This window comes from Triturus cristatus, chromosome 8 (genome assembly GCF_964204655.1).
Source record: "Triturus cristatus chromosome 8, aTriCri1.1, whole genome shotgun sequence".
NCBI classification, from domain to species: Eukaryota; Metazoa; Chordata; class Amphibia; order Caudata; family Salamandridae; genus Triturus; species Triturus cristatus.
In genome coordinates this window covers 742467356-742490717 of record NC_140591.1, presented here as the reverse complement: position 1 = coordinate 742490717, position 23362 = coordinate 742467356, and the positions used below count along the sequence as shown (strand labels likewise).

The following is a 23362-nucleotide window of genomic DNA, read 5'->3' as shown; positions in this document are numbered from 1 at the left end:
ACAAGAACACACAGCACATGTTGGTTCACTACAAACTGGATACTTTATTACTCATTGCATATACAATCACATAACATTACGATATAACACATAACCTGCAAAGAAAAGTGAAAGATTAAGTTGTACACTCTAATAAGAAAGGGTCGACATCACCTTAGTAGTATGTAGCCTGCACTCAGTGGTCATCTAGGCTCCCTTCTCGTCTGTGCCTCGGCTCGCCTGGAATCACCCTTCTCCGAGTCACTGGGACCTCTTCCTTATCGGCTACTCTCTCCTCTCTGGTTATTCTGTTAGGAAAGCATCTGTCTCTCAGTTCTTCTCCGCCTTCAAGATGGCGTCTGTCTTCCCTGGAATAAGTAGTAGCTTTACTGCTAACGGCTAGATGCCGCCTACGGACTGAACATGTAACTGCCTCAGACTTTCACTAATATAGAGGTGCATTTCCTCATGGAAAATTCCGGCCCGTAACCTGCCGCCCACCAAATTCTTGTACCTCCCCGTACCAAGGACACGTTCCCAGCCGGCCGGCCTGATGTAGTGTCTTCGGCATGAAGAAAAATACAATCCTTCGATAAGGGCCGGCCTGAACCGGTTCTCTCCAAGCGAATAACACCTCATAACTAAAACATTACTCTTGACCTAGAAGAATCCCAAGCTGCCGGAGCAGAAAGAAAGATGGAGTCTCTCCCGTTTGAGGCCTACCAGGCCTGAATTCAGTACGGCTCCATGAAATATCCTCACTACAGGACAGGTTATCCCTAATACTAACGAATCTATCCCCTAGGCTATATGTGCAAGCCCTGATCTATGGGGAAGAGCACAGAATCATGTCGAAGTGCCTAGTAAATAGGCTCCATTCACTACTCTAGCCCTTAGGCTTGAATGGTAAGAGACTGAAGTCACATTCAATCACTTGTTAACACAAGAAGGCCAGGAAAATCGAGCAGAACATTTCACCCTTGACTTCAGTCTATTATACATTCATTAAACAGAACTAACATCTGTGGAAGAATAATATGAAACAAAACTAACTGATCTATGTCTAGTACCAGGTGTACAGAATTGAAGTAGTGAAGGAATACACTGAATAAAGCAACAGATGGAAATCAAAATGGCGATAGTAATCAGAATACCTCCTAATATTTGACGTAAGAAATGCAAATCAGGTAACCAATTAAAGAGCCAGTCAAACCAGCCCTGGTCAATGTGTTTTCTAACTTCTTCTGTCAAGTCATGTAGCTTATTAATGTGAGCTCGAATGGATTGTGTATGATCAGACAAGTTAAAACAACAAAGACCCTCAAAATCAGAACAATCGTGTCCATGTTTAAGCAAAAGATAATCAATGGCCGCTCGATTTTGCAAGATAGCCCTTCGTTCACCCTGGGCGTCTAATAGCATGTCCGACAGGACTGTAGAAGTATTATTAATGGATTTCACCATCCAGCAGGCCATTTTCTCAATAGATTTGGCATTATAGACTGCCAAAGCAGGAACACCAATAATTGAAATAGCCAGGCTAAGGTATTCGGACTTAGAATATAAATGCAAAGATGAGTCACAATCCTCCTGTAACCTCACTGTATCTCGAATCACACGAGAGTTGGCATTCGGATGTGAGGAAAACATCAATAAACTCAACCTAGTAATGGCACAAGGGCCTCCAGAAATATTTGCGGGGACATATGGCCAGGAAGTATTACCACATGAGAAAAGCCATCCGGCAGGTAGTAACATCGTGCGATAATGACTGGGGGCAACTACCATACTCTTGCAAGTCATGTTATTCTGAACAGAAGTACATATTTTCGGTGTCCTTTGAAGGCACAAAGTTCGTTCATGAGTGGTGAATGAGGTGGCACCTTTCAATTTTAAACGCATACATTCCGAAATTGCACTAGGATTACACGTAAGGAAAAAACATAAATCACCTTGTGTGATATTATAAGTAACTATTTGGGACTGGATGGGGGGTATCGGGTCTGACAGTTCAGTACACAAGGGGCAATACTGATGGGTAGCGAAATCGCCCAGAAGAACATTGGGGCGAGCGGTTGATATATTGAAAATATGAGTCAAAGTCTCTAACGAAGCAGGGACAGCAACCAAACAAGTTGCCAATATATCAGTTACCGATCTCATCGGTGTCAAGCAGAAATGAGGGGTCTTCGTCACTTGCTTGGCCAATGTAACCCAAAAGTTTGGCGACGAATCCCACGCAGCGAAGGAACGCGACACTCTGGTTCTCAACTCAGCCCGGGTTGATGGGATCCCTCCTCTCTCGTCGTACCATCCCAAAAGGAGTCCAACACCAACACATCCTGCAGCAACAGTCCAAAGAATGATCTGAAAGAGAATCAAATACAGGCATTATTCATTCTCGTAAGTAACATTTGTCAGCCGGGACTGCTTCCCAGCTATCTTCCCCTGGTCTCATAACTAAAATGGTGTTATCTTGACCGGTTGCAATGACCTCTGCTTGTTCAGGGGGATTCTTAGGCGACTGCACCCAAACTCTGGCCCCAGGATTATCTGTGGAGCCAAAACCTTTCTGGCCTCGTCCAGTTAGCAACGTTGGGGCAGTGCCTTTTACCATCTCACCACTGAAGACAGGCATTATTAGCAATTGAGCCACTCGGTCAGTTTTATGTATCAGTAAGTCAACCTCACTGCTATTCAGCAGGAGCACCTTAATCTCTCCCTGATAATCACTATCAATGATTCCTCCAAGCACCTGAATGCCTTTTACAGCCAGCCCCGATCTAGGGGCAATTAATCCGAAATTTCCAGGTGGTATCTGAACACCAACACCTGTCTCAATGATGACTCGATCTTTACTTTTTATAATGGTGTCATCCATGGCATGCAAGTCTAAACCTGCCGACCCTGGGGTCGCTCTGCATGGAGCCAAAGCTCCGGGAGTAATCTCCCAGTACATCACAGTCTCTCTGATCTCGTTAGGTTTAGCATCAACATTCGGAGGAAACAAACGCATAAGTGGGGATTCAGCATTTAGAAAAGGACGGTTATTCAAAATCAATAGCGCTTGAGGCAAAAAATCTCGCCAATTCTTATACTTGTCATCTGTTAATTTGCGAAGTTGGTCTTTTAGCAGGCCATTCAACCTCTCCACAAGACCCGAGGCCTGTGGATAATATGGTATATGAAATACCCATTCAATATTGTTTTCCACACAGAATTCCTGTACCAATCTTCCACGAAAATGGGATGCATTATCAGATTGAATTTGGAATGGCACACCATAATACATCATAATCAATTCCAATGTTTTAATAGTATTCAATTGGGTAGCTTGCTTACGGGGAAGGGCCACCAACAGGCCACTGTATGTATCAACAATGGTGCAAACATATTGACAATTCCTACTCATAGGAAGTGGACCAATGTAATCAATCTGCCAAATTTGAGCGGGCAATTTCCCGCGATGTAAATGACCTTTAACAATTTGGGGCACTTTGCGCTGCCTGATATGCTGACAAATGGGACAATGTAGAATAACATTTTTAATTAAATCTAGGGGAATATAAATTCCTCGATCAGCAGCCCACCTGCTAGTGGCTTTCTCTCCAAAGTGTCCTGCTTTCTGGTGGGCCCATTTCGCCAATCCCGCAATATCAGAATCTTGCGTGTCCACCACTGCCTCAGCAATTTTAGATTTCTCATCTGCAATGTTATGAAAGAATTTGTCAAGAGAGTCTATCGGGGTATGAGCATCCACATGGAAGATTGTAACAGTACTCTGTGGGAGCATTTCCCAAATCTCCTGCCATAATTCTTTTCCCCACAATTCCTTGGAATGGATTTTCCAACTATGGGAATGCCAAGTCGGTAACCAAACTGCCAGTCCATTGGCAGTAGACCAAGAATCGGTAAAAATATGACATGTGCCTGGTAACTCTTGTTTCAGAACTTGATAAACAGCATAGAGTTCAGCAAATTGACTGCTCTTACCCTCACCAGTTGTACTCAGCAATTTTTGTGTGATCGGATTATAGGACACTGCCTTCCAATGCCGTTTCGTCCCTATGAACCTTGCTGAACCATCCGTAAACCAGACATGGTTTCTGTCCTCTGCGGACAAATCATCAAAAGGTTTACCTCACTTAACAGGAGACTCCTGTACTAAAGGTACGGAACATTCACTCTCAGTTTCAGTTGATGGCGCCCGTGCCACCTGCTCATGCAAAGATGCAACTCCTTTTTGTCCCACACGTGCCCTGTCTTGTATATACCATTTCCATTTAATCACACTCGCCTCTTGAGCGTGTCCAATTCGGTGAGTTTTCGGCGAACTCATAACCCACTGCATGATAGGAATTTCAGGTCGCAAAACTATATCATGTCCCAAAGTCAATTGCTCGGTATCCACCAGAGCCCAATAACATGCAAGTAGCTGTTTCTCAAAAGGTGTATAACGCTCACCAGCATCAGGTAACTTTTTGGTCCAGAAACCTAACGGTACTCTACTCTTACCTTGTTTCTGCCACAAACTCCAATTCGCATAAAGGCCTTGTACAGACACATTCAAATCCACATCACCATCACATACAGGCCATAAATCCAGAGCATGCTGAATTGCTTCTTTTGCCAGACTGAACGCATCTTGCTGTGGTTTACCCCATTCAAATGCATTCTTTTTCCGAGTGACCTGGTACAAAGGGGCCAATATTTGACTCAAATGAGGAATATGCTGGCGCCAAAATCCAAACAAACCAATGAAGCTTTGGGCTTCTTTCCTATTTCTCGGAACTGCAAAATCAAGAATTTTCTGTTTAACCTGAGGGATCACTTCTCGGTGCCCTTCATGCCAATTAATACCCAAAAATTTCACAGCCTGGGACGGACCTTGTAATTTATCCGGGTTGATTTCCCAACCTTTCTCACGCAAGCACTCAATGACTCTATCCAATTGGGTCTGAACTTCCTCTTGTGATTCACCTTGGATCAAAATATCATCAATATAGTGACATATCTGAATTTGTGGATGAACTGGTACCTCAGCCAGATGCTCTGCCACCAGCCGGTGACATATCGTAGGACTATGCACATAGCCCTGAGGAAGACTTCTAAACGTCATCTGACGCCCGTTCCACGTAAAACTGAATTGTTCCTGACACTCAGGGGCAATCGGAATCGAAAAGAAAGCATTAGCAATATCAATGGACGCATACCATGTACCTGGATGTTTCTGGATTCTTTCAATTAGGGTAATAACATCCGGTACTGCAACAGTCAAAGAGGGTGTGTGTCTATTCAATTCTCGATAATCAACAGTCATGCGCCAAGAATTATCACTCTTACGTACAGGCCAAACAGGATTATTCCAAGCAGAAGTAACTGGGGTTATAACTCCTGCATCCACCAACTCCTTAATAGTGGTACTAATCTCTTCATGACCACCTGGAATACGATACTGCTTCTGACGAACCACTTTTGTCGCCTGAGGAACTTTTATGGGGGGCATTCTTAAACGACCAACCCGTACAGGCCTGGACGATATATAATGTTTAGTTCCAAATTGGTAACATCCATCATCTAAGTGCAAAGTCATTCCTTTCAAAATATCAATTCCAATTATGAATTCTAAGAGTGGCACCACTAATACAGAGTATTCTTTTCTAGGAATTCTACCTATTCTCATTTCAAGTAAGGTTTGAACTGCGGGAGTTTCCTTTCCACCTAATCCGGTAATTGTAAAAGGCTGACCTTTAAACTTCTTTGATTTTCCATGAATAAGAGTGGCCTCCGCTCCTGTATCTACCAATGCTCGGGCCCTTTGGATATTACGATGTCTCCAATAAATATCAATATCTACATAGGGTCTATTATCTCTGTGAGCCCATCTGTGTACTGGAGCTTGACCTATTTCCTAGTCCTTTTTATTGTGTTCTGTGTACCAGGATAAATCAGGATAAAGACTCTCACGGTTCCTAGGTATCGATACCTCCTGTTCATATCCATCTCCATTACAAAATGGATTACTGTTCCCTGCATTGTACTGCGGGTTTCGATCGGCCAATATGTGTTGATCCTCTCTCCTTCTCAACTCAGGGGATTGATCCCTATCATCTCTACGTCTGCTGTTAACATAATCCTCTCTCCCCCTCTCTCTTTCCCCCTCTCTCTCCCTGTCTCTCTCACGACGGGGGGACAAATCACGCGCATAACGTCGATCATCACGACGATCAGAGCGCCCACGGCGGTCGTCATCACCGCTACCGTCAGAAAAACCACGATCACACTCAGTTGTCCGAACACGCCGGGCACCCTCCTTTCGATCCAAGCCACGTTTGTGAAACATTTCCCACAAACGAGAAGTAGTCTCACCATCAATGTCCTCCTTTCGCACACCATCAGCCAGAAGAGCAAGAAACATATCACGTCTAGTAAATTTATTTTCACCAGGAGTACGAGTGTCAGGCCGGGACTGCCGTTCAGGTTTAAACCACTCACCCAACTCACCGGGTTGGCGTACCGATTCCAGCACCACAGATAACATGTTACCAGTCTGATTAATCAATAAAGTCATCATGACCTGCTTATAAACAACAGGGGAAGAACGAATAATACGATTCCGCACAGAAGATGTCAAGAAAGCATCAAGCAACCGGTCAGCAGTATTCAGAAAAATTGCCGTTTTCATCACCTCCTCTTTGAGACGTTGCGCAGCATCGCGCAAAGTATACCACGGTTTGTCATTCACAGGCCAGTCAGACTCAGTAGGATATTTTTGATTACAACCCTCAGTCGCCAATTGAAGCAAAGAAATTTGACCACCACCATTAAAGTTACGAAAATGATCCTGTACAGTAGAATCCGAACTCAAGGAACAAAACTTCAAACAATCGCCAGCATCCAACATAATGCCAGCAGCGCCCAGTTCATAAAGGCGCACCATCCATGTGAGCAAGGGCTCACCAACTCGCTGCCGAAATCGCTGCAAAATATCACTAATTTCTTGTTGAGTAAAATCCTCCAAAGAGTCTAAAGCAATACCATTCGGAGCACCGGGAGCCTGCTGCACCTTCCGTCGAAAAACTGGATGCGCCGAGACCGCGGGATGAGCATCACAAGGAGCTCGACCAGTACACGTAGAGGAACAATCAGTGGAAGAAGCATCGACCCCGCTCGAAGGACGAGCGCAATCACGGGGTGCACCATCAGAGGCGCAAGAAGCAGATTTAAAAGCACGGCCGGAGCGAGAGGACTCGCGCTTGGCAGACTCCTCACCCGAGGAAGGAGAATCACTCGAGTTCCAGATATTACCATCCCATTCATCAGGATTCCAATCCATTCCGGCTTTCGCTACGACCAGACGCACCTTCCGTGTCGAAACCCGACCACGCCGATTCTTGTATTTATAACGAGCAATTCGCACAGCCGCTCTCTCGGCAATAGTTTGGTACGTCTCAAGTTTGTCAGCAAGTAACTTATTTTGACACCGCAACAAAGTATGAGCATTCTGAATCTCAACAAAGTTCGCTTCCAAATCCTTATGCAAGTTCTGCAACTTCAACAACCTCTCATGGAGAATCCTGTACGCAGACAGAACAATCCAACCTCTGCGCCCTAAAACGGGAAGCTCATCACCCTTAGATACCGGCGCCTTCTGTAAGCAAGTAATCACCTTAGCCGGCTCCGCCAGCTCCAAAAAAGAATTCCAATTCTCACTCAAACCAGTAGAATCAGCCCACTCACGGGCTAAGGCTTCATAAGGCGTTGAATCCCAGCCGGGAATATCAACGGGCAACTTAAAAGTAGATTTCGACTTTCTAGAAAACATTTTTGAAAAGAAAGAAAAAGAGAAAAAGAAAAAGAAGAAAGAGAAAAGAAAATTACACGCAGGTAGATACAAATAATATACAAACAAAACCACGCACGCGCCAAAGGCAAACACAATACAATCACAACGCACACAGGTTTCGTAAACGGTTCGTGACGCCAAATGTTCTGCTTGGGTTTTCGGATCAGATAGAACCCGCTCATCAGAGCCTCACTAACCCAGCCAGAACGTTACCCCCTCCCTAGAACCTATTTACAATCCTACAACCACATATATCTATCACCTAAGGACAGGGGATTCCTACTATGCATACCAAGATCTCACAATCGGCGGCCTCGCGATCCCATACGGATCCAGACCTTTCTGTCCATACGACAGTATCACAAGTGGCGGCCTCGCGGTCCCATACGAACCCAGACCTCTCTGCCCATACGACAGTATCACAAGTGGCGGCCTCGCGGTCCCATACGAACCCAGACCTCTCTGCCCATACAACAGTATCACAAGTGGCGGCCTCGCGGTCCCATACGAACCCAGACCTCTCTGCCCATACAACAGTATCAGCACAATCGGCGGCCTTGCGATCCCCTACGAATCCAGACCTCTCTGCCCATACGACAGTATCACAAGTGGCGGCCTCGCGGTCCCATACGAACCCAGACCTCTCTGCCCATACGACAGTATCAGCACAATCGGCGGCCTCGCGATCCCCTACGAATCCAGACCTCTCTGCCCATACGACAGTATCACAAGTGGCGGCCTCGCGGTCCCATACGAACCCAGACCTCTCTGCCCATACGACAGTATCACAAGTGGCGGCCTCGCGGTCCCATATGAACCCAGACCTCTCTACCCAGACGGCAGTCTCAGCACAATTGGCGGCCTCGCGATCCCCTACGAATCCAGACCTCTCTACCTAGACGGCAGTCTCATACGACAGTTCATCCTATGATCACCATAACATACAAAAAGGGAATCAGTCTCACTATTCATCAGATCACACAAGGATTGCCAGTTCGAGCATAGCCTGTTCTCAGGTTCGAGGAGCTCCTCTTTCCCTTATTCAGTTACCACTTACCTGATCAGGGTTAACATCTGTTCATGTAGCCGCAGCTGACTAGAAGAATAGGCTACCCTCTTATACAAGAACACACAGCACATGTTGGTTCACTACAAACTGAATACTTTATTACTCATTGCATATACAATCACATAACATTACGATATAACACATAACCTGCAAAGAAAAGTGAAAGATTAAGTTGTACACTCTAATAAGAAAGGGTCGACATCACCTTAGTAGTATGTAGCCTGCACTCAATGGTCATCTAGGCTCCCTTCTCGTCTGTGCCTCGGCTCGCCTGGAATCACCCTTCTCCGAGTCACTGGGACCTCTTCCTTATCGGCTACTCTCTCCTCTCTGGTTATTCTGTTAGGAAAGCATCTGTCTCTCAGTTCTTCTCCGCCTTCAAGATGGCGTCTGTCTTCCCTGGAATAAGTAGTAGCTTTACTGCTAACGGCTAGATGCCGCCTACGGACTGAACATGTAACTGCCTCAGACTTTCACTAATATAGAGGTGCATTTCCTCATGGAAAATTCCGGCCCGTAACCTGCCGCCCACCAAATTCTTGTACCTCCCCGTACCAAGGACACGTTCCCAGCCGGCCGGCCTGATGTAGTGTCTTCGGCATGAAGAAAAATACAATCCTTCGATAAGGGCCGGCCTGAACCGGTTCTCTCCAAGCGAATAACACCTCATAACTAAAACATTACTCTTGACCTAGAAGAATCCCAAGCTGCCGGAGCAGAAAGAAAGATGGAGTCTCTCCCGTTTGAGGCCTACCAGGCCTGAATTCAGCACGGCTCCATGAAATATCCTCACTACAGGACAGGTTATCCCTAATACTAACGAATCTATCCCCTAGGCTATATGTGCAAGCCCTGATCTATGGGGAAGAGCACAGAATCATGTCGAAGTGCCTAGTAAATAGGCTCCATTCACTACTCTAGCCCTTAGGCTTGAATGGTAAGAGACTGAAGTCACATTCAATCACTTGTTAACACAAGAAGGCCAGGAAAATCGAGCAGAACAGGCCCCACCTTCCAATGCCCCCTTAGGAAAGTACACTTTTACTCTCTTTGACCTCTGTGTATTGTATTTCTCTACTTAAACCTCTCTCCCTCTCTGCTTACCTTTACATCTCTGACCAGTGGCTGGGAATCTGTGCAAAGCATTTTTCGACTATCTTGTGTGACCCTGTTAAGGTTTAACCTCTTCTGTGCCCATGACAAGACTATCTCGTCATGAACCCCACCCACTAATGCAATGCCCGGCACAGGAGGGGGAAAGGGCGTGGCACTGAAGGGGTTAACATATAATTTAGTATTGCTTGGCATCATGAAAGTTTGAATGAGCAGAGAAAGGGTAAACAAATTTAAATTTAAATTTGATCTGTTTAGGGGTCCCCATAATATGTCTTGCCCGGGCACCCAAAATCCTTAAGATGAGTTTGATATAGGCGTTTCTGTTAATATTCTTAGGCTAACCTTCTAGTCACTGGGTATGATGTACTTTATCACATCCCTTGCATGAATGTTCTTCGTAGTAGAGAGAGATGTCTACTTTTGTAACCTTCCCATGTTAATTTCCTTTGACATAAGGGAAGTAACACATTTCGATCCTTTCAGTGTTAGGTCTGCTTGAAAGATGGATGAATGTGTTTTAAAATGTCCTTATTAGGTGTTCTTGAACACCTGCAAAGTATTTTCTGAACCTTTAGCCGCTGCAAATGACACAGCAATCTACTTTTCCAGCAAAAATATGCTGCTCAATTCCTCTTGCTACTAGAGCATGTATTCTGTCCCAGCACCATTCTTTTTGTCATATTATTTCTGAAATGGTGCTGTTAATACCACAGCCACCTCATAGCCAGTGCCAAGGTCCTACTCCTCAGAATGACCAAACTTTATTCTACCTATACAATATTTTCCACCACTCCTCCCCTCATTTTCTGTGCAGGCATTTTCCTTTCAGGTCCCTTCCCTTTTCCCTGGCCCAGTCCTGTGATTGTGAATGTTTTTTCCCCTCTGTTATTCTTACCTGAGATTTCCTGGGCTGGTAATGGTGGATGGTTTAAGACTCTTGTCAGTTCTACTAACCCATCACCCTTTTTAATGAGTATATCACAATTCTCCCCAATGGTCTCATAAATTACCTGCAGATGTCAATATGTTGTATAATTCACTGCAAAAATTCAGGATTTAGGCACTTTAGGTTGACTTGACTCAATGTACGCTGTCTTTAAAATTGCCTTGATATACCTGACTTATTATAGGACTCTTTGGCAGTAAAGTTCCTTGATGCAGATAATGTGTTTCATTCTATCGAATTACTTTTTCTGGTTGAGATTCGTTGGATGTTTTGGCCCCTTCTTCTGTGTTGGATTATTTCTTGTTACACTAAGCCTACTGCGGCAATCTGGGTGAATGGAATATTATCTGACGTGTTTAAAGATTACAAGATTAGGGTGGCCCTTTCCCTATTTTGTTTGCTTTAACAAGCAAGAAGGGTTAGCAGGATCAGGCAGGACTATATGTTCCTGTCTAATCCTTTCTATTTTCAATACAGTTGTGAGGCTAGCCCATCTCTGTGTCCTTACAACATACATTTTTTACTGCTGACCAATGATTTACTGTTTTCAGACTCCTCTCTCCATTCAAGGTCTTTGACAAGCACTCCTGGAGTTCTATAAACTGTACCAAATTCACCTCATTCCAGTTGATCACCCGGGTTCCCTGCGATGTATTTATCGTCTTTCTATTGATTACATGAGAATTCTGACACAAAGCTCTGTTAGCCAGAATAATGATTGCTTGCACTATTGTATAACTTTTTGCACGTTTTTGTGTTCCTAGTTATTTTTTCGAATGTTATTAAGGACGTTTATCCTTTCAGCCAATTCTTGTATGGTTTGGTCGAGATTTTAAACTCAAAATGCATCTTTTTATTGTGATATCCCACCCTTAGTTTTGGCTCCATAGGCTCCTTTTATGTAATGCTCAATTTCTCTCAGTGCAATATTGGGTATAGTTTAGGCCGACAGGCTAGACACTGCTCTGTCTGTTAAACACTTGAATCAAATCAAAGTGTGCTAATGATGTGACTGCCATCCTCGACCTGTCCGGCTTTCACCTGACTCAGTATTATAGACCTCAGCTAAGGATGCTCGAAGTAGCAGTTACATGAATTATGGTCTACGCTTTACGAGATAGGTTAGCTACATAAAATAGGTTGGACCCTGGATCTTTACTCAGGCCTGAATTCATTCAGTGATTGGATTTACCCTGTGCTGGCAAGGCAGATCCAATTTAATGGGCTCTTTTAAAGACTGAGAAGTCGAATTTCATTAAATATTCAGCCACAGCTCTCTTTTATCATTATAATCTCCAAAATGTCTTTATAACTGAAACTTGGCAAATCCATTATAGTACCTTGATCTTAGATGAACTGGTTCTGCAGGGCTGCAAAATCATACATGCAGATCAAGTGGGTAAAAGGTACGGAGCAATAGCATGTATACATCAAGATTCCCTATCGCTAATGCAGAGCATTTCTAGGACTATTCGACATGTGACAATCTTGTCCTAAAATTGAACTCTAAATTATTTTAAGTTAGTTTGATCTTAGTTTATCTTCCTGCTCATTCTCCATCCGCCACAGTAGATCTGTTATTTGAAGAAATTAGCAATTTCTGCTAACGAAAAGACAATCTTGTGTTGTTTGGAGATCTTAGTCTAGGATTGGGAACCCCTACTGCTCACACCTTACATTTAAGAAAATCTGGGCATTTTAAAACTTCAACTTTTATCCAGTCACCTAATCCATTCAACTGGTCACGCTCTTGACCTCGTTTTAGCTGCATTTGAGGATCTAATCATTCATAAACCACCCCTTCGATGAGGTCAGATCATTTTGACATTCACTTTATTATCCCTCTTCTTGTGATTAAGAAAATTACCTGTAGAAGGGTAGGAATGAACGGCTTACTTGGAAGTTGTCTTTGGCTAAAGATAGTACGGATACAAGCTCCTATTAACTAGATTTACATTTTCTACTTAATTTATAGACCATCTTACCACCTTATGAAATACATTTAATGAAAGGATACATTTTTTCTATAACAAGACGCTCCCTAATCAATAAAAAGCTATTCCACTTAGAAGGAAAATTAATCCATGTTTTTTCCTGGATCTAACCAAATGTAAATTCAAGTTATGGCAGTTACAATGCCACAAGTGTAAGACTACTTCTTGTATTCAAAGCGCATAAATTCTACCAAGACAAAGAGTATTCCTGAAATATCAAAGGAGCAAATAAAAACCTCACATCTTGTCTATGCTAGTAAACACTCCCAATTTAACAAAATAATTTTTTTCCGTTGTAAAGTAACTGGAAAATTCTAATGTTGCTCAAAACGATATACCATCTTTGGCAGAACTCTGTGATAAATTATCCAGGCTCTTTATCGACAAAATTACCTCCATGAGGTAGCATATTGTTGTATCTTTCCCACTTTGGTTTGTCCCAGTTCCCCCCACCCTCTCCCCACTAGTGGTACCGTCATAGAATGTTGGGAAGAAGGCTCTGATGGAATGTTGGGGAGAGAGCCTGAGGAGGTGAACACCAGCGGCAAGCTGGAGATGTAGCTGTACTGACATTGGAATAAAGAAGAAGTTACTCACGTTTGTGTCAGTCATTACTTCATTTATTGGCGACGAGGACGGGATGCTGTGAAGGGACAGCGCTGCATCTTCCCCTGTGAGTTTCGTCTTGCAAGCTGGCGGTGTAGTTCATCACCTAAGTTGAAACGTATTCACTGTTAAAGAAGAAAGAGTCTGGAAGAAGAGTGCGGGCGAGTCTGCTGCATCTTTATGAGAATATTTTTTGAAGGAAAATGAAGAAGCAGTGAGGTGATTTAAGGAGCACGTATTCAGTGGCTACTCAACATTGAAGTCGTATCTGCTCTGAAAGTCACCTTAGTACGGTGTGGCGGAGAGGTCACTGGGGTGTGGACCGAGGAGGATACGTGCGCATCGCAGCGTCTTCAGTGGCAAAGGAAAGAAAGGCAAAGAAAAGGAGTTCGCACTGGAAAAGCGAAGCAAGGTGGAAGAAAAGACTCTATCCTCGTTATGCTGGCAGACTATGAAAGGAGCCAAGAGGTTTACGTGGTTCGGTGACCGGGACGGGTCAACACAGCTGACGCAGTGAGAGCGGAAAAGAAAAGAAAAGCTACAACGTGGAAGGAAGCGTTGAGGTACGAGCATCGAGGTGAGAAAAGGGTGAGGAGATTCATCTACACGAACGGAGGAAGGAGCTTGGTATGTGCGATCACCTGAGGAGGAGCGCTGAATTTCAGTCATCGCGGTGAGAGAAGTACGTGATGAGAGCTTTCCACACGTAAGAGGACTTCCGGGTAAAGTTGAAGAGCAGGTAAAAGTGACGGTGATTACAAGCAGCAGATTCTACAAATTCAAATAGCGCATTATGCCAGGACTTTGAAAGCTGTGGGAAGGTAATCAGCGTTAGTGTATCTTAAATAGATCTTCGTTCAAAAGAAAAGAATTTACAGATCGGAGGGACTGAGCCTACGGATGGAAAGGAAAAGCCAGTGAATGAGGCCATCAAAGGAGTTTTGGGGACAAAGACAGTGAGACTTGCAGTAGGTTGCGTAGCGAGTGAAAAAAAAAAGGGTAAAGGGGATGCTATTAACCTTTTTATTTTCAGAGGGAAAATGCGAAGTTCTAATGATATGTAGTCGCATATGTTAAGCAGTTAATGTGGTGAATAGCATATTCCTTAGTATAGAGTTAAAAGCTTAGCGTGTACAAGTGGTTGTTACCTTTAGGCCCTCCTCCACATCCTGTTTTTCATCCTAAGTTCCCCTTCGCTACCAGGAAATGGCAGGAGCAGGCATGAGTCAACCGCCCGCGTTTTTGAATGAAGTAGGAGAACCGGAAATACCATGGCACAGATGGGAGGGTATTTTTAAGTCATACCTTATTGCCATTGGGGGTGGTAATTTTTCGAATGTGAGAAAGCAGCACATTTTATTGCACAATCTTGGTGTTCAGGGAAGGAAGGTATTTGAGGACATCACAGGGAGATTAGTCGAGGATGAAACAGATGATGAGGAGGTAGGAGGGGATGTGTATGAATACACATTGAGGAAGTTGGAGGAGCACTTCAGACATAGAACAAATGTAGTACTGGAAAGGCATACATTTTTTAAAAGAAGCCAGAAGAGGGAGGAGAAAGTTTCATCGTATGTAGCAGTCCTAAGGGGTCTATCAGCAACCTGTGAGTTTGGAGTTTTAGCGGATTCACTTATCAGGGACCAGTTGGTGCGGTGTACCAATGATACTAAGGTGCAGGAAGAATTGTTAACAAGGAATCCAGATTTAGAGGAGGCAATAAACATTGCCAAGGGTTTAGAACACACAGCGATATGCATGAAGGAGATAAGAACATCCTCAAGTGAGAGTAGAGACAAAGGAGAAGCCAAAGCGGGAATGACAGAAGAGTCAGTATGTAAAGTGGGTGATAAAATAAAAGAGGCTCCCAGGAAACAGATGGAGAGCTGGTTGTGTTTCAGGTGTGGCAGTCCCAATCACTTGGCAAATAATTGGAGGTGCCCAGCCAGGAACACGGTATGCAGGAAATGCGAAAAGAAGGGTCATTTGGCAAAGGTGTGTAAAGCGTTTATACCCAGAGTACATGAAATTGGGTGTGCTGAGGCAGAGTCGGGGGATGGAAAAACATATATTTTCCAGGTTGGTCATGGAAGCATTGAAGAGAAGGTACAATATCCCTCTTGTGAGGTTATCTTGGATGGTGAAAAATTTCAAATGTATGCAGATTCGTGCTCACCATTTACACTCATTGAGGAGAAGGGATTTAAAGAAAAATTCATTGAAAAGAAAATAGAAATAGAGAATGCAGACATCAATCCTTTGGGTTACAACAAGGAACCCATTCCATTAGTGGGCATGGTGAGGATGAGAATAACTTTTAAGGATAGGCACACTGTAGGTAAAATATACATCACCAAGCAAGGGTCGAATCTCCTAGGGTGGAAGCACCAGAAGGATTTGGGCATTACATTGGACCCAAACAATGTGGAACAGGTCATGTTGGTTGAACCTCAGGGAGTGAGCAATAATTTAATTAAAGAATTTCCAGAAGTGTTTTCAGATAAATTGGGGAAATTGAAGAATTACATGCACAAAATTGTCTTGAAGGAGGGAGCGAAACCGGTGGTGCACAAGACCCGGTCTATTCCATTACTCATGAGGGAACCATTACAGGAGAAACTTAGGAAGTTGGTAGGACAGGGTGTGATAGAGTAAATAGAGAGCTCGGAGTGGTTGGCACCCATTGTCATTACAACCAAGGACAAAGGGGGCAGCATCAGATTATGTGTGGACTTGAGAGGGTTGAATGAGAATATTCTGGTGGATAGACATCCCTTACCAAGGGTAAACGAAAGGATGAGCACTATTCAGGGTGCAAAATTTTTCAGTGTGCTAGACTTATCGTCGGCCTACCACCAGGTGGACCTACACCCTGAGTCACAGCTTTTGACGGCCTTCACCACCCCATTTGGAAATTTTAAATTCGTGAGGATGCCATTTGGATTGGCGTCGGCCGCCGCTGCATTCCAAAGAATAATGCAACATATCCTGAAAGATTGTAGGAAAATCTTGTGTTTTCAAGATGACATTTTGGTGTACGGTTCAAGCGAGCAAGAACATGAGAAAAATTTAAAAATGGCGCTCAACAGATTGAAGGAGGCAGGATTTACTACCAAAGAGAGTAAATGCAAATTGGGTGTGACATCAGTGGACTATTTGGGGCACACCATTTCGGAGGAGGGAATAAAACCTAAAATCGATTTGGTGGAAGCAGTCAGGAAGGCAAGTACTCCCGCGTGTAGGGAGGAGGTCTTGTCATTCCTGGGTTTGGCAGAATTTATGGCAAAGTATATAAGGAACTTCTCAATGATATCTCAGCCCTTAAGGGATCTAATAAAGAAAGACTCAACGTTCACTTGGGGGAAAGAGCAAGAAGAATCTTTCAAGCTGATAAAGGATGCCATAATTTCAGCCCCATTCATAGGAAACTTTGAGGTAACAAGGGATACCTTGATAACAACGGATGCCAGCAGCAAGGGAATTGGGGCTACATTGGCTCAGAGAGTGGAAAATAAAGTGCGTGTGGTAGCATTTGCATCAAGAACATTAACAAGTGCAGAAGCAAACTACTCGACCGTAGAGAAAGAGGCATTAGCGGTGTACTGGGCAATAAGACATTTCAAGTTTTTTGTGTGGGGTACACCATTCGAACTGTGCATGAATCACAAACACCTACTGGCCATTTTCACAAGAAAGGAAATGGAGAATATGACTCCTCGCATTGCAAAATGGGTCCTGGGGCTACAAGGGTACAACTACAAGATGGTGTATGTACCAGGACCACAGAACAAGGTGGCAGATTTCCTATCAAGGTCTCCTATGGATTCTGACGTAGGGGGTCAAAGGGAAAAGGAGGAAGTTCTGGAGATTTCAGTAAAAGCAGTGGACAAAGACCAATGGAACTTCCATATGGGACAAGATGATATCATTAAGTCCGTAAAGAACTATGGGGCACATGCATCAACAATGCCATTTGCGATTCCTTATTAGCGAAAAATAAGGAATCGCTAATAAGGAATAGCAAAAGGCTATGCATGTAGGAATCGCTATTCAATAGCGATTCCTTAACTTTCCTTAATTGCTACTAGCAAATTGCGAGTAGCAATTAAGGAATGCCATCCCAATCATTCCTATGGGCCTCCAGGCCCATAGGAATGAATCGGAGATTGCATGAGCAAATAGCGAGTACCAGTAGGTTCTCGCAAATTGCTCATGCAATTTCAAGGGTGCAAGGGTGTCAAAATGACACCCTATTGCACCCCTGAAATTGATATGTGCACATATGTTGCACACACACATGCTCTATGGGCATGTGTGTGCGCAACATGAAACTTTGAAAAATGCACAAAAGTGCATTTTTCAAACTTTTAGCAAATTACCATGCAGTTCATCTTCATGGTAATTTGCTCCCCCTATTAGCGAATTCGCTAATTTTTTAACTTTCATGCATTACATTTAAGGAATCCCAAATTGAGATTCCTTAAATTAAGGAATCTCAATTTGGGATTCCTTAAATGCTATCGCTATTTAAGGAATCGCAATTTAAGGATTCCTTAAATAGCGATTTTTGCTTTTGGGTTGATGCATTGGGATTGGGTATTTTTAACTCAATACCGGGAGCTATTAGCGAATCGGTATTTTACCGACTGGATTTTGGCTTGATGCATGAGGCTGTATGTAATTAAAGGATGGCCAACCAAGTGCAAGGCACTTCCTGAAGAGATACATCCCTTCTGGAATGTGAGAGATGAGTTGTCGGTAGAAGGGGATTTTCTTCTAAAGTCAAAAAAGATAGTTCCACCGGGGGGTCTCAAGAACCGCATTATAGACCCTTCGCATGAGGGACACCTGGGCAAGAGTCTGTGCAAAGCCAGATTAAGAGCTGACTTTTGGTTTCCATGCATGGATCAATTGATGGAGGAGAAAGTGAATGAATGTGAGGCATGCAGCTTAAGTGACAAAAGCAAGGTGACCAGGCGGATTCCTCTGAGACCAGTAGAGGTACCTGAGGATCCATGGAGCAAGCTGGGGCTGGACATTGCGGGCCCCCTGCATGGGTTAGGTACACAGGATACGTATGTGTTGGTCCTGATTGATTACTATTCAAACTGGATCACACATAAATTTGTGAGTAAAATCAATACAAGGTCTCTAATTGAGTTTTTGACCGAAGTGTTTTCTAAAGAAGGCATCCCAAGCAGTATCATTACAGATAATGGGGTACAATTTGCATCAGAGGAAATGAAGGAATTTCTAGCAGATATGTCTATCACACACATACGTACACCTTTGTATTGTCCAAAGGCCAACGGGAAGGTGGAGAGAGCAAATAGACTGCTAAAGGGTTGCATTCAGTTGGCTGTAACATCACACAAGCCAGTAGAATTGGCGGTAAGAGACATGTTGTGGTCCTACCATACCTCTCCCAATCTAGCCACTGGGTATTCACCGTTTGAGCTTTTGAAGGGGAGAAAGGCGGGCACTAAGTTGTCTCCAAATTGGATGCCTCGAAGAAAAACAGGGGGAGTCAATCCGTGGGAGTTCAAAGAGAAAGTATCGGACAAACAGCGAAAATACAAGCAGTGGTACGACAGGAAATGGGGGGCAAGACACAAGTCACTTGTACCGGGACAAAGAGTGTGGATAAGAAAGCCGTTTGGCTTGGGCAGCAAAGGTGACAAATTCTTTCCTCCAGAGAAGATCAGGGAGGTAAGGAGCAATGTGGTCATACTAGAGAATGGGAAAATGTGGAGTATGGATAGAGTGGCCACGAATCAGGGCGAAACTAGGTCTAAAGGAGTAGACAAGACCCTGGGGCAGGGTGGCAGACGTGAAGAGGAGCAGGAGAGCAGGGGGCAGAGATACAGAAATGCTCCCACATGGCACAAGGACTACATGATGTGTTGAAGGGCTATCTTTCACATGACTTAACAGGTTCCCCACAGGTACCACGTGTTTGGGTTCTCTTTGGGAAGGGAGATGTGTTGTATCTTTCCCACTTTGGTTTGTCCCAGTTCCCCCCACCCTCTCCCCACTAGTGGTACCGTCTTAGAATGTTGGGAAGAAGGCTCTGATGGAATGTTGGGGAGAGAGCCTGAGGAAGTGAACACCAGCAGCAAGCTGGAGATGTAGCTGTACTGACATTGGAATAAAGAAGAAGTTACTCACGTTTGTGTCAGTCATTACTTCACATATGAACTCAAAGACTCTTTCATAAACCACCACAAGTAACTCACTCTGCTCCCCAGATATTTTTGAGGCACCCCTAGAAGAATTCTAACTATTACAGAATCACACTTCATTGAGATGGCCTCTAATGGTAGCCTTTCAGGGTCCCCATTAGCTATGGTTATTCTGAAATACATGCAGGAATTGACAGTTGTTTTGTCCAAAGAGATTGTTTAAATATTGAATTGCTCCCTAAAGTCTAATTCCATTCCTCAGGTTACCGGTATTGTTGTAGGTGTGCTGATGCTACAGATCGCATCAGGGTTATGAGTTATGTTTTTTTATTTTATTTTTATTTCCAAGTTTTACTGCTTCCCCTTATTGATTGCTTCATGTACTGTGTCAATCCTGAGGAAAGCACCTGTCCTGCCCTTGCTGGGAGTTGCACATGTCGGAACATGCACTGCAAGGTAACTGAGAAGGGGGTGGCTTTGGTGTACCTATGCTATAGGTCTCCATTTGTAGGTTCAAATTTGTGTGCAACATGCGATTGCAAACTATAAAATCGATAAAGAGCTATTTAAAAAAAAAAAATGTTAGCATGGTTTGCTGTGTTTTTAAATTCATACTTTTGTACGCAGGAAAATGGCACCTTGGTGTGAACTGTGAATCTGGAAGCGACCACTGTCATCACCCTCTTAACCACGGCTTTGATTATTTTTTTGGCATGCCTTTTACACTTCTGAACGATTGTAAAATCAAGATGCCTTCAGAACTACATGCCGCTTTTCAAGACAAACTCTGGTTTTACACTCATGCAATCAGCCTTGCTGTCATTACCCTGGTAGTTGGAAGACTCACTGGTTTGTTGCCAGTAAGCTGGAAAGCAATCACCGGCTTTGCCTTTTGCGGCGTCCTCTTCTTCTTTTCTTGGTACTCGTCTTATGGATTCATCCGCTATTGGAACTGCCTGCTAATGAGGAACTACGAAATCACCGAACAGCCGATGGATCTAGAAAGGACAGCCTCTCTTGTGGTGAAGGAAGCTCGTGCATTCATTAAAAGGTAAGTAAAATGAGACATGTGCTCAATTCAATTCAATAAGTCTAAATGTGGTAATCAGAGTCACCATAAAAAAATAAAAGTAAAAAAAAAACTATAATATAGAATTCATACATAATAAAAATAGACAATAAAATTACTCATAAAAACAAGAACATTAAGACAATTAATCTGGTCTTGACTTCTTGGACATCCACACAGCTTGTAAAAAAGATAAAACTGTAAAAATCCCCCGGCGAGTGGGAAGCATCTGAAGGTAGATCAGGGCAGGCCTAACTTGTTTAAAATCCAAATATTTCAGCAAAACGCTTCCTTGGCCAGCTGAAGTAAGGGCAAAACATTATAAAAATGGACTATATCCTGCAGAGACAGACTGTCCCAGCGCAGGATGCCCTTTCCTCAGCCCAGACCACCCACATGGGGACCCCAGCATGTGATGCAATTGATTGAGTCTGAACCTGGTCAATAAGAACCTATCATGCTGTGAGGCATGTACTCATAAAACAAGTCTTCAGACCGTGCATTGATGCATCTCCTAATGTTTGGGCCATGCCTTAATTTGTGGAGCAGAAAAGGCAAAATAAACACAGAGCACCAATGTACAAGTTTGATAAATTACAAAGATTTTATAAACATTTCAAAATATATAAAAATCAAGAGATCATAATCCTATTGATAATTAATTTAAATAGCGCTATGCATTCTGGTTTCCTATGCCTACTTTTCAGGTAGAGGACATAACAATTTCTTCCATTTTTATTATCTTTTTGTTGAATATTTGTTTGTTGTACAGGCATAACATTACAATACCTGGTACATTCAGGAAAAACTTCAATTAAATTGAGGCTACCTACCCACTCTGATAGACAAATAAATTGATTAGTGCATAAGACAACTTATGTTTGCAGGACAAAACCTAATTATACAAAAGTAATAGTCCAATGGTTGAGCCCAGTGCTTTAAGTGGGCTGAAAAATATTTGTATTGGGAAGAGGGGAGATTGGTGGCCTCTACCTAGTGTCACACATCTTAGGTTTCACTAACGTAAATTAGTCATTGTCCCTGCCTAATTGCATTGAGACCTTGTTGCCATGCAATTAAGAGCTCCTTCGAGCCCATCTGCAATCTCACCTGCCATGTGTTGGTCCATGTTGGCATGTGTTAAATGATTCACAGTCAGCATTTAGCTGGAAGCAGTATATTCTGTCTCCAGTGTTGAGAAGACTTGGTTATCAGAATAAAGAGCAGTACCTCACCTGCCCATATGTATCATGAATTCGCAACCAAGCACTCAGCCTACCTCTGGCTGTATAATTGGGCCGCTGGTTGCCAGGACATGATGGGAGACTGTCCTCCATCTTGGGACTTGGAGCTAGCACCAGAGAGATCCCTTCACACACTGACAGTGCACCTGTAGTGCACCATGGACAAAAAGTAATTTTCCAGGGCCGCATAGCAAAAGCTAGTACATGAACTTCAGCTTCCCACAGAGAGTCTCAATCCTCGTCACTGGCTCTGCTTCCAGGTGCCTGCCCCCGCAGGCTGAGAATCCCGAAGATCAGTGATGCTGCAGGGTCAGTAAGTCACTCAATCACTGTACCTCCAGGGTTGGGAGTTCAGAGGGTTAAAGAAGAGGATAGGAGTGGGAAATGAAAGGGGAGATGTGTTTCAGGCTAGATCAAGCTAGACTAGGTGTTCTGGGTTTTGTAACATCAGGTGGGCGAAGCGATGTGAGCTGGCCTGAGACTGCCTGCTCTGTTCTGGGCTGTGTTTACATAAAATACCCATAAGGATAAATGTCGATAGGCCGGACAGAGGTGGAACAGAATTGAAGTGCAATGATAGGAAGAGGCTCAGCAAGCCACATTTCTGTATCACTAACAAAAGGCAACATGTATAGCAAAGAGTAGAAAAGACCCTAATGCAGGACAGATGTGGTACACAGGGTCCCCAGATTTCAGATAATCCCAGGATCTACATGGCTCTCCTGGTGATTGTAGACCCTAGGCCCAATTACTGTAGCCATTGCACATGGTCATTGAGAGGAAGTTGGGTTTTTCAACAAAGTTGACAGTTGCAGGTCATTCTGAGTCATTAAAAGTAGTGGTATCTTTGGGTCTCTGTTTTTCAGAAATGCCTAGGTCTGATAGAGCTCCCTAGGTGCAGGAGGACCAATAGCCCAAATACTGCTTCCAACCCCCATGGCAATTGAGAGGAAATTCTGTGTTTTTATCCAGGAATTGACATTTGCAGGGAATTCTGGACCAGAAACCCCTGTGAGAAGTTAAGAAAGCTTAAGAGCGAATCGCACCAATTGTCAAAAAAAGCATAGAGTTCTGGGGGGCAAAAGGCTTAACAGCAAAGTGGTTAATTGTGTTGTTGGCGAACATATCTCTATGCCCATTTCAATGATGACTGTTATTTCTTTTTCAGAAACCAAAAGGGGCCTTTTCTTCTCTTTGTTTCCTTACTGCATGTGCACACACCGCTCGTTACCACTGAAAGGTTTCTTGGCAAGAGCAAACATGGACTGTATGGAGACAATGTGGAGGAGATGGACTGGATGGTTGGTAAGT

At 43.6% G+C, this 23362-nt stretch overlaps 1 protein-coding gene across 7 annotated transcripts in view; it reads left to right on the top strand.

Moving 5' to 3' along the window:
• The window catches only part of LOC146805002 (arylsulfatase D-like), a 514533-nt gene that overhangs the window by 353205 nt on the left and 137966 nt on the right, over positions 1-23362 (top strand). For all 7 annotated transcript variants that reach the window (XM_085622151.1, XM_085622150.1, XM_085622152.1 and 4 more), the window contains 2 exons: positions 20366-20789; positions 23220-23356. In XM_085622151.1, coding sequence (XP_085478277.1) covers positions 20366-20789; positions 23220-23356 — 561 coding nt within the window. The remainder of the gene's footprint in view (positions 1-20365; positions 20790-23219; positions 23357-23362) is intronic.